The sequence below is a fragment of the Ictidomys tridecemlineatus genome, chromosome 7, assembly GCF_052094955.1.
Source record: "Ictidomys tridecemlineatus isolate mIctTri1 chromosome 7, mIctTri1.hap1, whole genome shotgun sequence".
Taxonomy (NCBI): domain Eukaryota; kingdom Metazoa; phylum Chordata; class Mammalia; order Rodentia; family Sciuridae; genus Ictidomys; species Ictidomys tridecemlineatus.
This window is the reverse complement of record NC_135483.1, coordinates 170,843,991-170,857,513: the sequence shown is the minus strand read 5'-3', so window position 1 is coordinate 170,857,513 and position 13,523 is coordinate 170,843,991. Positions and strand designations below refer to the sequence as shown.

At 41.1% G+C, this 13,523-nt stretch overlaps 1 protein-coding gene across 3 annotated transcripts in view; it reads left to right on the top strand.

Moving 5' to 3' along the window:
• Positions 1 to 7,561, top strand: part of Klf7 (KLF transcription factor 7) — an 89,954-nt gene extending 82,393 nt beyond the window's left edge. For all 3 annotated transcript variants that reach the window (XM_040294798.2, XM_040294797.2, XM_078017902.1), the window contains one exon: positions 1,352 to 7,561. In XM_040294798.2, the coding sequence (XP_040150732.2) occupies positions 1,352 to 1,403 (52 nt within the window). In that variant the 3' untranslated portion in view covers positions 1,404 to 7,561. The remainder of the gene's footprint in view (positions 1 to 1,351) is intronic.
• The last annotated feature ends 5,962 nt before the right edge of the window (positions 7,562 to 13,523 follow it).

Sequence of the window (13,523 nt, the reverse complement as noted above, 5' to 3'; positions counted from 1 at the left end):
CTGAAATTTTCCAATTCTTCTGTGTTTTTCACTGTACCTTTGTCCTGTTTTGCTTCATTTCCTTGGGGTTCTATCCTGCACGTGAACCTATTTAAGGAATGGACATAAACAGAGGGTGTGGAGAATGTTGGGGTCAGGGGACAGGGTGGATTTTTTGGTTTGTTTGTTTAAAGAATGAACAAACACAGGGAAATCCTGCTCTGAACAGGAAACCCTGCTAACCTGAGCAGGGCAGCTTGCTAACATCCTAACAAGAGATTTGGATAGTGGGAAGCCTGGGAATGTTCTCATAGGTAAGGAAGTAGCCAGTTTCAAGAGGGAATTCAGAGGGAGTTCATACAACCAGAGTCAGGCATGATGGCTCTCTTACATGCTCATTTAACTGGGATTCCAGTGAAAAATCTTAGATTACAGGCTGTTAGGATATGGAAATGCCCACGCTATTAGTTATAAGATAGAGAACTTGACTTGGACTGGTGTTAACACACACGAGGGGTGTGCATTAGCTTAGATAACTAACAAGAACAGAATTAGATTTGTCTTTATGCTTGGCTGGACCCAGGTTCTCAGACATTGTCATGGGGCTCTTTCTTAATCTTCCTATCCCCTGGATCCCTTTTCTCTCCATTCACTTGCTTCTCAAGCAGGCTCTTTCCCACAATGGCAATATGGACACCAGCAGCTCTAGGCTTATATCTTAGCAACTTAGCAATCCCAGTGGAAAGAGAGCTTCTCTTTTCCAATAATTTCAGCAGCTGTCTCAGCTTCCTCTCATGGGGCCCCATGGGTCATGTGACTGTCACTTAGCAGATCACAATGGCCACATTTCAGCCTTAGAAGGAAGACAGCCCCATACCACCAAGGACACAGAAGGGTGAAAATGTCAGAGTTTCACTCTTCAATGGCACAGTCTAATTCTTCTTTACTGTATTTATAGTATTTGATCATGACACATGTTTTCAAAGTACATTCACATTTGCTTCTTATTTAATAATTATAATTATGATCATGATAGTTAATGTGCATTGAGATCTTAATAGGTGTCAGGTAATTGTCTAAGTACTCTGCATAGATCACTTTGTTTAATCCTCACAACCAGACTATAAGAATTGTGCTGGGGTTATCCCCAGTTGACAGTGGAAATTAAGGCATAGGGAGGTCTGTGAGCTCAGAGTCACACAGCTGTGGCAAGGGCTAGGATTTGAACTCAAGCCGCCTAAAACCTGAGTTGACCTTCCCACACTCTCTTCATGTGTGACTTTTTTTTTTTTTTTTGAGCGTAAGGGGTGATGAAGGTAGAATTCTTTCCGTGAACCTCTCTAATACCCTCATTGTTATCTATATGTTCTAGGTGTTTTTCCAGGTCTGACCATCTTGCCCTCCATATGAAGAGACATATCTAAAAATCCTAAAGGCCAGAGTTGCCATGGCGCCGGCCAATGTTGGAAGGAAATGCCGTGAGGCAGGGGGCTGGACTTCAGGCGGGGACCGACTGCCTCGCAGAAGAAAGTTCTCACTTGTAAACCTCTGTGTACACACACACACACACCCTCTCACACACAGACCCACACACACATCCACGCTGTCATGCACTCAACTATATTTAAAGTATATACGTCTATTCCTTATGCCTTGCCCTAGCCAGATGGTAGAAGGCGAAGACGGAGGAAACCAGGTGAACTCAGCAAGACAGACTGGCTGCTTACTTCAGCGCTATTGGAATTCTTCCCACTGTTGCCAATGGAAAGCAAAGCAAATGGATGTGACGTCTCTGCGGGTGGACGGCAGTACGAGGGGCTTATTTAACTCGCTTCTCAGTGCAACTTGATAGGAGAATACACCGGCTTAAAGTTGCAAATGTGTAGCACTAATGTTTCTTTTTAAATAGTTGGGGGAAAATGACCTAGAAAACCAAATTGCAGTTTGGTAGCCAAAATTAACTCTTGGTTTATTTGTCCTTTGTGTGTGAAAAGTCCTACTATTCCGTGCGTCAGACTTCCTCACAGAACTGTTGATGGGTTTTTTGGTTCTTCTTAGTACCATTGAGATCTTTCGAGTCGGTACCAACGGCCTTAGCGGCGGCAGACTCTGGAATAACACCTTACACCTTTCTGGCCTGCATTTCTCTAGACTTCACCCTCAAGGGAGGAGTTTTCTTTTCTTACTTTTTGACTCTTGCACACCATATGCACTAGGGATTCTGGAAACTTCTAGCATGACTGCAAAGTGGCCAAGAGAATAAAGTCCTTGATGATAAATCACAGTATATCCCTTGAGCCTCACCTTTTTGCCAGTGCTAGATTTTTTCTTTTTAATCTCTGTTTTTTGCTAACGAAACTTGAAAAGCTTATTTGGAAGCTTAAATGTTTTATCTTTTCTCCATGGACTAAGCCTCTCCAGGACTCCTCTCTCTTTCTCTCTCAGCACCTGGATGTCCAGCTCTCGAAGCAGCCAATCAGACGGGACATCACAGTTCCCTCATCCTCCTTGAGGCCTGATGACCTCAGCTCGTAGTGATCAACCACTGTGCTGTGTGTCATTGCTACCCTATAACCAGTCACAGCATAGATGTCGCTAGTCTCAAAGGGCAGCTGCGTATTTAATCTAACTCTGGGTTCTGACCTGACAAAAAGCCAAAAAAAAAAAAAAAAAATCACTCTTTCCAGGAGTGGGGAAAACTGAGGATGCCTCCTAAGTCTAGTGGCTTCACAAAACATCATCCTATCTTCCTCTCCCATACCCACTGAGCTCATATTACCCACTTGTTAAAATCCACCACTCGAAATGCCATTGTGGGAATGAGGGTTGACTTTAAGGGGAGGTTGGAGGTGTCTCTCTTGGGATGTTTCTTGGGGTTTGGGCTAGACCCACCATGCCTTGTGACCTAGAGCACCCAGGATCAACAGAAGCCTCACACTACTCTGCAAGCTGGCTCCGAGGGGGTTCACATTCCTCACCTGTCATCCCACACACACATCCAATATTGGTCTCTATCTACCCGCATTCTTAGCTAGCTGGCACTGGCCTCAACTCCAAAGACTGCCTTTAGGACCATTACATGGCCTATGCAAGCAAGCGGGGTGGTTATTAGGACAGATTGTATATTTTGTATATTCTGGGACCATCCCTTCAAGACACGTCTAACAAACAAACATGGCATTTGGTCCACACATGGTTGCTGCTCCTCATACCAGCTGGCTCCCCTCCTGCCCTCCTTTGACTGTTTGACTCATTGACTGTTAAAATGCCACCCCATACATATTTGGGATGCAAAACTGAAGTCTCTCAAAGGAAATCATAATCTAAGGAACACAAACACATATATGACAGCAACCTTCAAGATCCTTGGCTTTTGGGTTTCCAGCTTTCTGCAAACTTTGCTTTCACTGCAGTGTTGAAGCTACTCGTCTGAGGGTCAAGGAACCTCCTTATCACAAATGCTGTAGCTGCCAGTTGGACACTTGGGGCGTTTTGAGGTCTGGCCCTTAGAATTTTCTTTCTCTTTTTTTCTCCTCCTCCTCCTCTTCCTCCTCCTCCTTCTACTTCTTTTCTTTCTTTTTTTTTTCCAACTTAGACCAAAAAGAAAAATTAAAAAAAAAAAACAAAAAAGAAAAAAGAAAAAAAAAACCCCACCCTAAACACACAGACACACACACACACACACATACACACAGACATACACAAACAGATTCTGTCCATTTGCCGGAGGCAATTATATATATGTTAGTTGGAGGGTATTTTAAAAAATCAGTTTTATTCCAAAGATTTAAAACTAGATATGACTTAGAAACCATTTCTGGAGCACTGTTTGCTGACAATCTCGTAGTCCTCAACTGCGTTTTGAGTGTATTCGTGGCCAGTCCATCAGGGCATCCCATGGGATTATATTTGAATGTGTGGTGCATCCTTTCTGGATAAAGGATGTGTGAGGGACCTTGAACCTCAGCTGTATTAAACTGTAGCGCCTCCAGTCAGTGCACTAGACGAAACTTTAGATGCCCCACATTTTGTTGGTTCGTTCATTTTCCTTTCTGTAGCAGCCTCCAGCGCCAACGCACGCACACGCCAGTGATGGCCTGAGCCATGGCTGCCACGATTTACCATGTTCTCCCCTGAGCTGGAGCTGCTCTTGCCTCTCAAAATGCTATTATTAAGGGTTTATAATACTTAATTTAATTTTTGAACTGACCAATGCAAGGCTCTATTAAAAAGAAAGTTTAAAAAAACACAAAGAATGCAAAAGAGTAATCATTGCTGTTTGCTCCCCGTTGTCATCTGTGGTCTCATTTGAATGTGGCAGAACAAAGGCCCTTTGGTCCTCATCAGTGTCTGAAATGTTTGGTTAACTTCTCTCTCTTGTATCAGTGAGGTCCTTTGTAATCTGCTCCTGACCTTTCTCAGAGCAGAGTGAACTGAAACACCACGATGGTGCTTGCTTGCTTCAGTCCTATGCTGACTATGAGAAATGGCCTGAGAATTCGGTGGGTGCTAAGTGTATGGCTTTGAAACTGTTCTTCTCTAGCCCAGATTGACACTTGTGAATGATAACCAGCCCTCGCTGTGGGCGGGGGTGGCCCCGCTCATTTTGGAAATGGATTGGTGATGAACGGTCCATCATCTCTGATGTGAACAGGTTTTCCAAGAAAGAATCGGAATGTGTTTGGCTCCCTAGAGGGCTGGTTATTTTTAGCAGTGCTTTTTTTTTTTTTGATGGACATTGGAAACACATTCAACCCCTTTCTCAATTAAATGGTTACCTCCTAACATTCCAGGGATCCCAAATTTGAAAGGAGAAACCTGGCATGGTGTTTCTGTGGATGTCCTCTCAAGCACGCTCGATCCAGGGTTCAGAGTCTGATGTGTTTCTAAGCCACTGACAGTTTTCTTTATTTCAAGTTTTTCTTCTTTCTCCTACCACATTGGCTGTAAGTCAGAGATGTGGAAACCTGAATGATAAAGCTGCTCCTAGCTGCTGGCCTCCTGCCCCCTGTTGGTTCACTGCCCCAGCATATGCCTGGTGGTGACCCGAGTATTATGTCCAGATACAGAGGCATTTGGATTCCATGACAAAGCTGCATTTTGTAAAAATATTGAAGACCCCAAAATGACCTTCACGCTGACCATTTCCTTCTCTCTATGTGCTTTCCCTTGCAAAGCCCTTCAAATACCCCTTTTCTCAATGTCATCACCTCCCCACCCACACCTTCTGTGCCCTTTTACATCTTGATTGCCTGATTATAACAGGGTAAAAAGACAGCCAACCTCATGCACGATGAGCAGAATGGATTTCTGGTTTTAAAAAATCTTCTCTAAAGACAGAGAAAATTTTTTAAGAACTTAGTTTGGGATAAGCTTCCAGATTATCCATGTCTATTTACATCAAAGGGGAAATAAACAGAGTTTTGGGGTGGTTCATCCAGAGCATTCAGAACATTCTGCCTGTAGCCTTCACTCCTGCGTTCTATGGGAGAACCGGAAGAAACAGATTCAAATTGCAAGAACAACAAAACCCAATGATTAGTTTTGATGGCTTAAAATTATTTCCTCCATGGAACTCACTTTGTAAAATAAAAATATAGTGGGAAGTGCTCTTGTCTTCTCCTTTGCATGAGTTATGTTTAGGAGAAGGAAGAAAGGAGGGAGAGTCGAGAGATTTAACCCAATTGGACTACAGAAATTGTTTCTTTCCTCCTTTATAAAATCAAACAAAAAAATCTTCTGAGGGCCAGCATTTCCGGCCACAATTTTGCATCCCAAACATTGCCAAAGTGGAAATTCAGTATGTAAAATCTGGTTGAAATTTACTCATGGAAGTTTTTCCTTCCATTTTCTGTACGTGGCAGGAGCAGGGGCAGGCAGGAGGACTCGAATTATGGATGTCTGGATTAAATTTCGGTAAACATGGTGATATCTCATCTTGGAAACTAGAGGGCCTGGCCGGAGGATACATCAATGTCTTTTTCGATGGCCTATTTTCCTCTTGGAGGACTTTTTGAAATACTTGAGATGGGACAACAGAGATGTGTGTCAAAGGAAGCAAAAACTGCTTGTAAATAATGTGGTATCTCATGACTAACTGAGGCTCCAGGGTTTCTCTTGCTTAAGTCTCCTCTGTTGGTTCCTATAATAAATCCCAGAAAGGGGACAAATAAAGCTGCAGTTAACTTTCTTACGCTCATCCTTCCAATATTATAGTACTGTATTCTTCAGGTGTTTTGCATTTACATATAAGTCCTCGGGAAACAGGTATCAAAAATGAGAGAGAAATCCTAGGCTGTCACTTCACCAGTATCCCAAACCAGATACTCTTTTCAAACAGGGCTCCCTCTCAGTGGTCACGAGGGAATGTTGATACGTTCTTGGTTGGGGACTGTTTATACAATTTTTTTCAACTGTGAGCTTTGGAATCGTAAATTGCTTTGACTCCAGCTTCTGTCTACTGCCATAAAAAGGACCCCACGTCAGAATAATGAGGGTGGTATGTGCGCACGTGCCTGGATGGGCGTTCGCATGTGCCAATTGTACCTTCGCAGAAGGAAAACAGGCTACTGACGTTTAGGAGGAGTAGCCACCAGTGCCTAATATCTTTTGGGGGGGGGGATGGATGCTTGTAATTGCCAGTATATCAAAACCACACTGGGAGTTAGTTCCACATGGAGGGGAGGGGCAGTGGGTGGAGAGAGGGGACATTTATATCCTAGGCCTTTAGACTGGAGGCAGATGATTTCTGCAAATCTAGGTCCTGAAGGCTTTGGGGCTCATTGGCTGGTTCTTGACCTTTATGTTTTTTTTTGTTTTTTTTTTCCCCAGCATGCATATCCTATCCAAACCCTGACTGAGTTTAATTTCCTTAGTTTTCACTTCTGCTTCATTCCAGGGAGGAAAAATACACCTGTTATGGCCAAGATTTCCTTGCTAACACAGAGGCAAAAATAAATGTTTAATGTTTTTTGAAGCCTCCCCTTCCATTCACAACCCCCCTGCAAGCCCTTTTCTCCCCCACTACTCTCACCATGCAACTTCCCCGGCCACCACGACTTTATTTGAAATCTTGATCATCTTCTTCACAGTTGCTTGAAGAAATTTATTTTTGCACTATACATTTCCTTTTGCCAGATGTGTCTAACAAGTGTGTTTGGAAAGACCTACTCCCAGCCCCTCCCCTCACCCCGCCTCCCCCGTCACATTCTCTCAGGCCTTCTCTGGTATTTATAATATATCACAGAAGTACCCAGTCTTATAGCCCTCGGTTATGCCTTTTTTTGACATTTTATTTTTTTTAAGCTTTTTATATATATATATAAATATATTACTTTGTCAAGTTTTTTTGCTGTACAAAAGTCTTAAGATTTAAAACTATTATTTGTATTATATGATGGTGGTATGTTAATGTTACAAAATTATTAATGAAGAAAAAATTTATTTTTGTTACTGGTCTGTTTCATAATTCTTTTTTAAATTGGTATATTGTAAGATATCTATGCAAAAAATGTTATGTGACGCATTTTTATTTAAGAATGTAATATGTGTAATAAACAGTAGAATGTGTTTGGCCTTGGAATGCCTTACTGTATTTCTCCTTAGCTTATTTCATTGGGGAAGAAAATCCTCAAAAAGACACAAATGAGGTCTTATATACCTCTTGGGAATTTTCTCTCATGGAGAAAGGAAGGGTGAAAGATATTTGGTCATTTTTCTTTGTTTGGGAGGATGGTATGTGTATGTGCGTGCACACACATGGGTGTACATTATGGTTTCAGTGAGGTAGCTCTGTGTCCAAATAAAGAAGGGACACTGAAGGAAGGCAGCTTATTTCTTCAAGAGGAGAATAAAAGAGCAAATAGTTGAAGATTATGAAAAGCAATATTTTAGAATGAGGCAGATGATAAGATGTTATTAGTTCAGGAGGTTGGGAGAGGCTATTGAAACCGGTTTATTTGGTGAGAGGGGCCGTTTGTTCTGGAGTAGTGTTCAATTGGAGCATATTTGGAAAGGATCATTTGAAGCAGTTGTGGAACAAGGAAGAAGGGGGAAGATCAGGGGGGATAATGAGGTGAGGAAGAGGGGGATATATTTATAAGAGATGCTTGGTAACAAAGTGGGGAGGAAATGACTAGGCAGGGCAGGTCAAACTCATGCTCTGCAGAGTGCTGAGAGGTAGATACAAATTCAAGCAGCCTTAGATTCCAAGAGGGAGATGAAAGGCCTGGGCAAATTCTCAGAACCCAAAAGATTGCTACTAAAATCTTCTCTTTCACACACGACTTTCTGGAAAGAACATCAAAGTAGAGAGGAAGGTGGAGCACCCAACGGGTGGTGTTATCCCAGCATCCCTTGCCCAGCTGATCCCCAGGAGAAGTGGTACCATTAACTGGAAATAATAAGCACATCGTCCCTGGGGGACTTGGTACTACTTGAGCTTTCTTCTTGTTCTTTGGACTTACCAAAGCAGACATGACGGTAAGAAGCCTATATCCTTAATCACATGAATCTGGTGAGAAACTTCCTAATTTTCACCTTTGGCCTTGGAATGCCTTACTGTATTCCAATGGCTACAGAGACTGAGCTGGCTGCGTGTGCCCTGATATTTCTTAAGTCTCTGAACAGGAGAACAGGTGTAAGGAAGGGAGAGAAGCTTGGGAGGAAAGCTGAGTGATGGTGTCCTCAGTGATAAAATAGGAAAGAAAACATTAAGTGACACAGAGGTCGGAAGAATGGTTTTGAAAATTGTAAATATCAGCTGCTGCATCTCCTGAGCAGGTAAGTGAGTTGGACATATAGTCATCCAAGCCTGACTGACAAGAAACCACATGATCCAGTGGGGAAAGCACAGCACTGAGGTCTGCTGACCTATTTCCTACTCCCTGGCCTCTCCAGGACTAGCTGAGCAATTTAATTCTCATAACCAAAATCATTTACCTAGAAACTTCTTTGAGCAAGGAGGGTTAAGATAGCTTTGCAATATACCTAGAACAAATCTTATTATTCTGCTTCCCTGACTTATAAAAGAATATCAAATTAGACATTTTAGGGTCTGACAGACAACCTGTGCTGTGCTGAAATGTTAAGAGTGGTAAGTCTGATCTAGGTGGCATAAGGAAAAGAGATGGTTTACTTAAGTGAACATTCTAGAAGACTAAAGCATCCATATTGAGAGATACATATTTTGATTAAAATAGGACTCAATATATGTTACCTACTTACAATCTTTTGAGCATCCATTTTTGTAATACAATGTAAATTCAGGGGTGACTATAGACCGTGGGGTTGCTTGCCCTATTGGGTAGTTCTACTTTCCCTGTGGTGTTCTCTTTTTATGGAAGCTGCAAGAAGCTCTGTGTCACCTTCTAGCAGTATTTATCTCCTTGTCAATCAGCACATCAAATAAGCAAGACTGGTAACCTCTTAAGTGAAAACAACAACAACAACAACAACTGTATTTGGAATTCAACAGACAGTAGTCTGAAAGTGTAACCTGGGTGTCCCAGGCAAGTAAGTTCCCGAACCTTGTGACAGTTCTAATCTGAGGCTGTGTATGCAGATGGGAATGCTGGGCTAATGGAAAGAAGCCTCATAAAAAGAGTTCAGTGGAATCGATAAATAATTTAGTATTTCTAGCTCATCTTCCACTTATAGGTTTAGGATGGCAGATGGCTAAAAAATTTTAACTAAAACAATATTTTGAGGTTACTGATAGGTGATGGCTTTCTGGTTTATCCATGATGAGCAAATTCACAATTTCTTCTGCAACATTAAATATTCTACCTGAGATTTTTAAGACTCTCAATATTGATTGGTTTGAACGTATCTATTATTTCAAAAAAATCCTTCCAGATCATAATATAAACATATATATGACCATACTATATTTTAAGATAATGAAATGACAAAGAAATAACAAGTTTTTTTTTTTTTAAATGGTGCTGGGGATTGAACCTAAGGCCTTAGCATGTAAGGCCAGCACTCTACCAACTGAGCTATATCCCCAGCCCCAAAGAACAAGATTTTTATGTTTGTATAGAAGTTTTCATTTTCCATACAAGGAATTTGAGCGGTCCATCAGACTGCATAGATTGAATAGGTATTTTTCACCACGGTGACCATTTGCCCTCTCAAATAGGGAAACTGAGGGTACAGGAAGATAAATACTGCTAGAACTCATTTATATAAAGAATCTATAAAAGTTGAATTTATAGAAGAGAGTAGAAAAGTAGTTACCAGAGGCAGGAGGTGGAATAGTTAGGGAGATGTTTATCAAAAGATACAAATTTAAGCTAGGCAGAGTAAATTCAAGCACTGTATTGTACAACATACTTACTATAGTTAATAACAACACATTCTTAAAACTTGCTAAGAAAGTAGTTTTTAAGTGTTCTCACCACAAAAAAATGAGAAGTATGTGATATAATACATGTATTAATTAGTTTGCTTGAGCCATTCTATAATGTACACATATTTCAAAACACCAGGCAGCACACAATAGATACATACTATTTGTCAGGTTAAAAATAATTCATTAAATAGAGGAACTGGGGTTCAAAGAAAGTACATGACTTGGTTAAATTCCCATGGCAAATAGTGGAGCTGGCTTGCAGGGTCCCCTGATGCTAGATCCAGCAGACTCTCCTCTGTCTCTCACTGCTTCAGGATAACCAGGAGCTAGCTCAATGCTTATGTATGTTTGTTTCCAGGCGTTAAGGTAACCAACAGTAAAGTTAGAATTGTCACATGCTAGAATTGGAAGGGAGTGTGGATATGTCTGTCCTTCAATGTCACTGAACTACATTGAGGTTCAGAAAGTTCCAACTTGCCCAAGGTCATACAGAACATTCTTTGTAGAACAGGACCCAACCTAGGGATGCTGATATGCAGTAATGCTCTACTGGTCTTGGCAGTGTTTCTTAAACTTGAATCACTTGAGTGTGACCTTTAAGATTCTTGTGATATCCTTGCACTGGTAATTCTTTCCTTAGTACTTTTCTTTAAACTGATATACTTTTTAAAACCCTAAATACAGGTTCTAGCTTTGATCCAAGCAAAAAATAGTCTCTAAACTACTGACTTGATATTTTCCCTTTAAATATAAATGAAAATAAATAACTCCAATGTTACATTAAAATGCTCAGTTATGACTAGTGGTACTTAAGAAGCACTGTTCTGTACCATTCTCTAAAATCTATGCCTTACCGTTTCTCTTTAGCTAATTATTTAGTCCATATGACGCTCCTTGGAGCACATTTCAAATTGAATCTAAAAGTAAGTGCCTGTGAAAATTTAATAAAGACCGATTTGATGACTGGCAAGTTACTTAAGGACATAGAGGTCTCTTTGGAGGAAAGAGAGTATGGCCTGTGAGTGAAGTGAATGTGCAGTCTCTGCCTTGCTTTCCCCTCCTTGGAACACCCCTCTTCCTCCAGGGAAAGGCACTCTCAGTGGGTATGCTCATTATCCTGGGGATGGATCCCTGAGCATCCGGCATTGACTGTATCAAGGGCATCTTATCCTTTCCTTGTATTCTGTAGTCAACAGTCAAGGCCTAGAAGCTAGTGTACGCTGTGAGGCCCATTTCCAATGGTGCTCACTTTCATGGCTGCCCTCCTGGGATCCCTAGCCTACCACCTCTACATGCACACAAATGCAGACTCAGCCCCCAAATATCTTTTCCAATCAGCTTCCAGACACCTGATATTCCACTAATGAATCTTATTTGCCCAATGTCTTCCCTGGTTTCAATCTACATCTAGTCAGGAAGAGGTGAATCCTCAGGCCTTATCCACCATATGTTCCTAAATAAGAAGGAATTGATTCCATACTTTCACATCAAAAAAGTTTTACACACAAAATGAATGGAAGATATGGAGATTATGGATGAGAAAAAACATGTATATGCAAGGGTCCAACTTTGGGACTCGGTTGCGGGGAGGGTTAAGCAGTCAGCCAGGTCACTGCAGAGCCAACGACCATCAGGCGACTTCATAAAGGAGACGAAGCAGTAATTTGTTGCCAGTAAACTCTCCTTATGCAATCAAAATGAGAGTCTACAGGAACCTGGCTCTGCTGAGCTTATCACAGGAAACAGCTATCAGCAAATGGGTAGCCTCTAGTTAGATTATAATAGCAATTACATATCCTTACTTGCTCGGCTTGATTCTGTTCTTTGAAGCAACAACTTTTAGCATCCCTATCTTATTATGGGCATATAGTCAACATTTCCTTTACAAAGATAGGGACACATTTGATTCACTGGGGGGTATATTTAAAGGATTACCATGCATGGACTCTAAATAACATGAGAGCCAAAGCATTGGTGATATATTTTCTCTAGCTCAACAACATACAATGTTCTTGGGATTTAGTTTGCAGACTGATCTGACAAGTACGTGAGCCAGGATTATAAATTTTCTATTCAAGGAACCCCAGCTATAAGAAATAAAAACCCTGATATTAGTATTTTTTTTCTTTTGCACTGCTAGGGTGGAACCCTGTGTCTTTCTTGCTCCAGCCCCCAAACCCTGGTATTATTATCATGCTTTGGTGAACTCATAGAAATTCAGGCCAGAAGATATGCCACCCAAACCTTTAATGAATTGACTCCGTGTCCAATTGGTAAAAAAAAAAAAAAAAAAAAAATCATTTTTTTCATCCCTTCTTAGAAATAGCTAAGGTAAATGATATTTGATGACAGTATTATTGAAAGGCCAAAATTTAAATGTTGTCTCATTCTGGGGATTTTTCACACCTTCTTTTCCTAGTCTTGCTATCTCGGTTGTTTTGTTTTTCTTTCCATTTATTCTCTTCCCTTTCTCCCTTCTATCTCCTCCTCTCTGCAAAGTGACTGTGAAGAACTGTCCCCAAAGCCCTTGTTGGCTTTCCATACCCAGAGCTGCTCTGATGGCATGGGACCATCTTCCCAAGCAGCTTGCCCTTCCCTCCCACCCTCCTCTGTACTGGTCACTGTTTCCCAGTTGAAGGACATTCATTTTGCAGCAGAATTTGGGAATGGTGCTACTAAGAGAATGACGTAGGTTGCTTTCCTGGTTCTCTGAGATACAGTTAGAGAAAGAAAATGCTGGGTGACACCGAGGATACTAACACAGCTTCATTTGTTGAACAGTATACAAGTCACTTAAGACGCAGGTTATGTAAGATGTGTCAGTTACATGTTTATAGGTTTCAATGCTTCTTATCAAGACCCTTGAACAATAAAAGAATAATAATAAGATAGCTATCTGATAAACTATAGAGTCAAGATTATAATATAATCAAACAACCTTCTCCCTTAGTTCACCATCCTGTCCATTACAGTATATGAGGTCTTTGATTTACACAATTATTCTCCCAATAGAAATCAACTTCTACTTGTGCCCAGAAGCCTACTTTGTGCGGTGTTTTTTTTTTTTTTTTTTTTTTGGTGCTGGTAATGACCACTCACAGCAGAATCATTGAGGGTTCTTTCATAAATTGCAATTTTCTGATTTTTGTCCCAGACTTGAATTAGATGCTTTGGACTGAGGAGAGTGGTA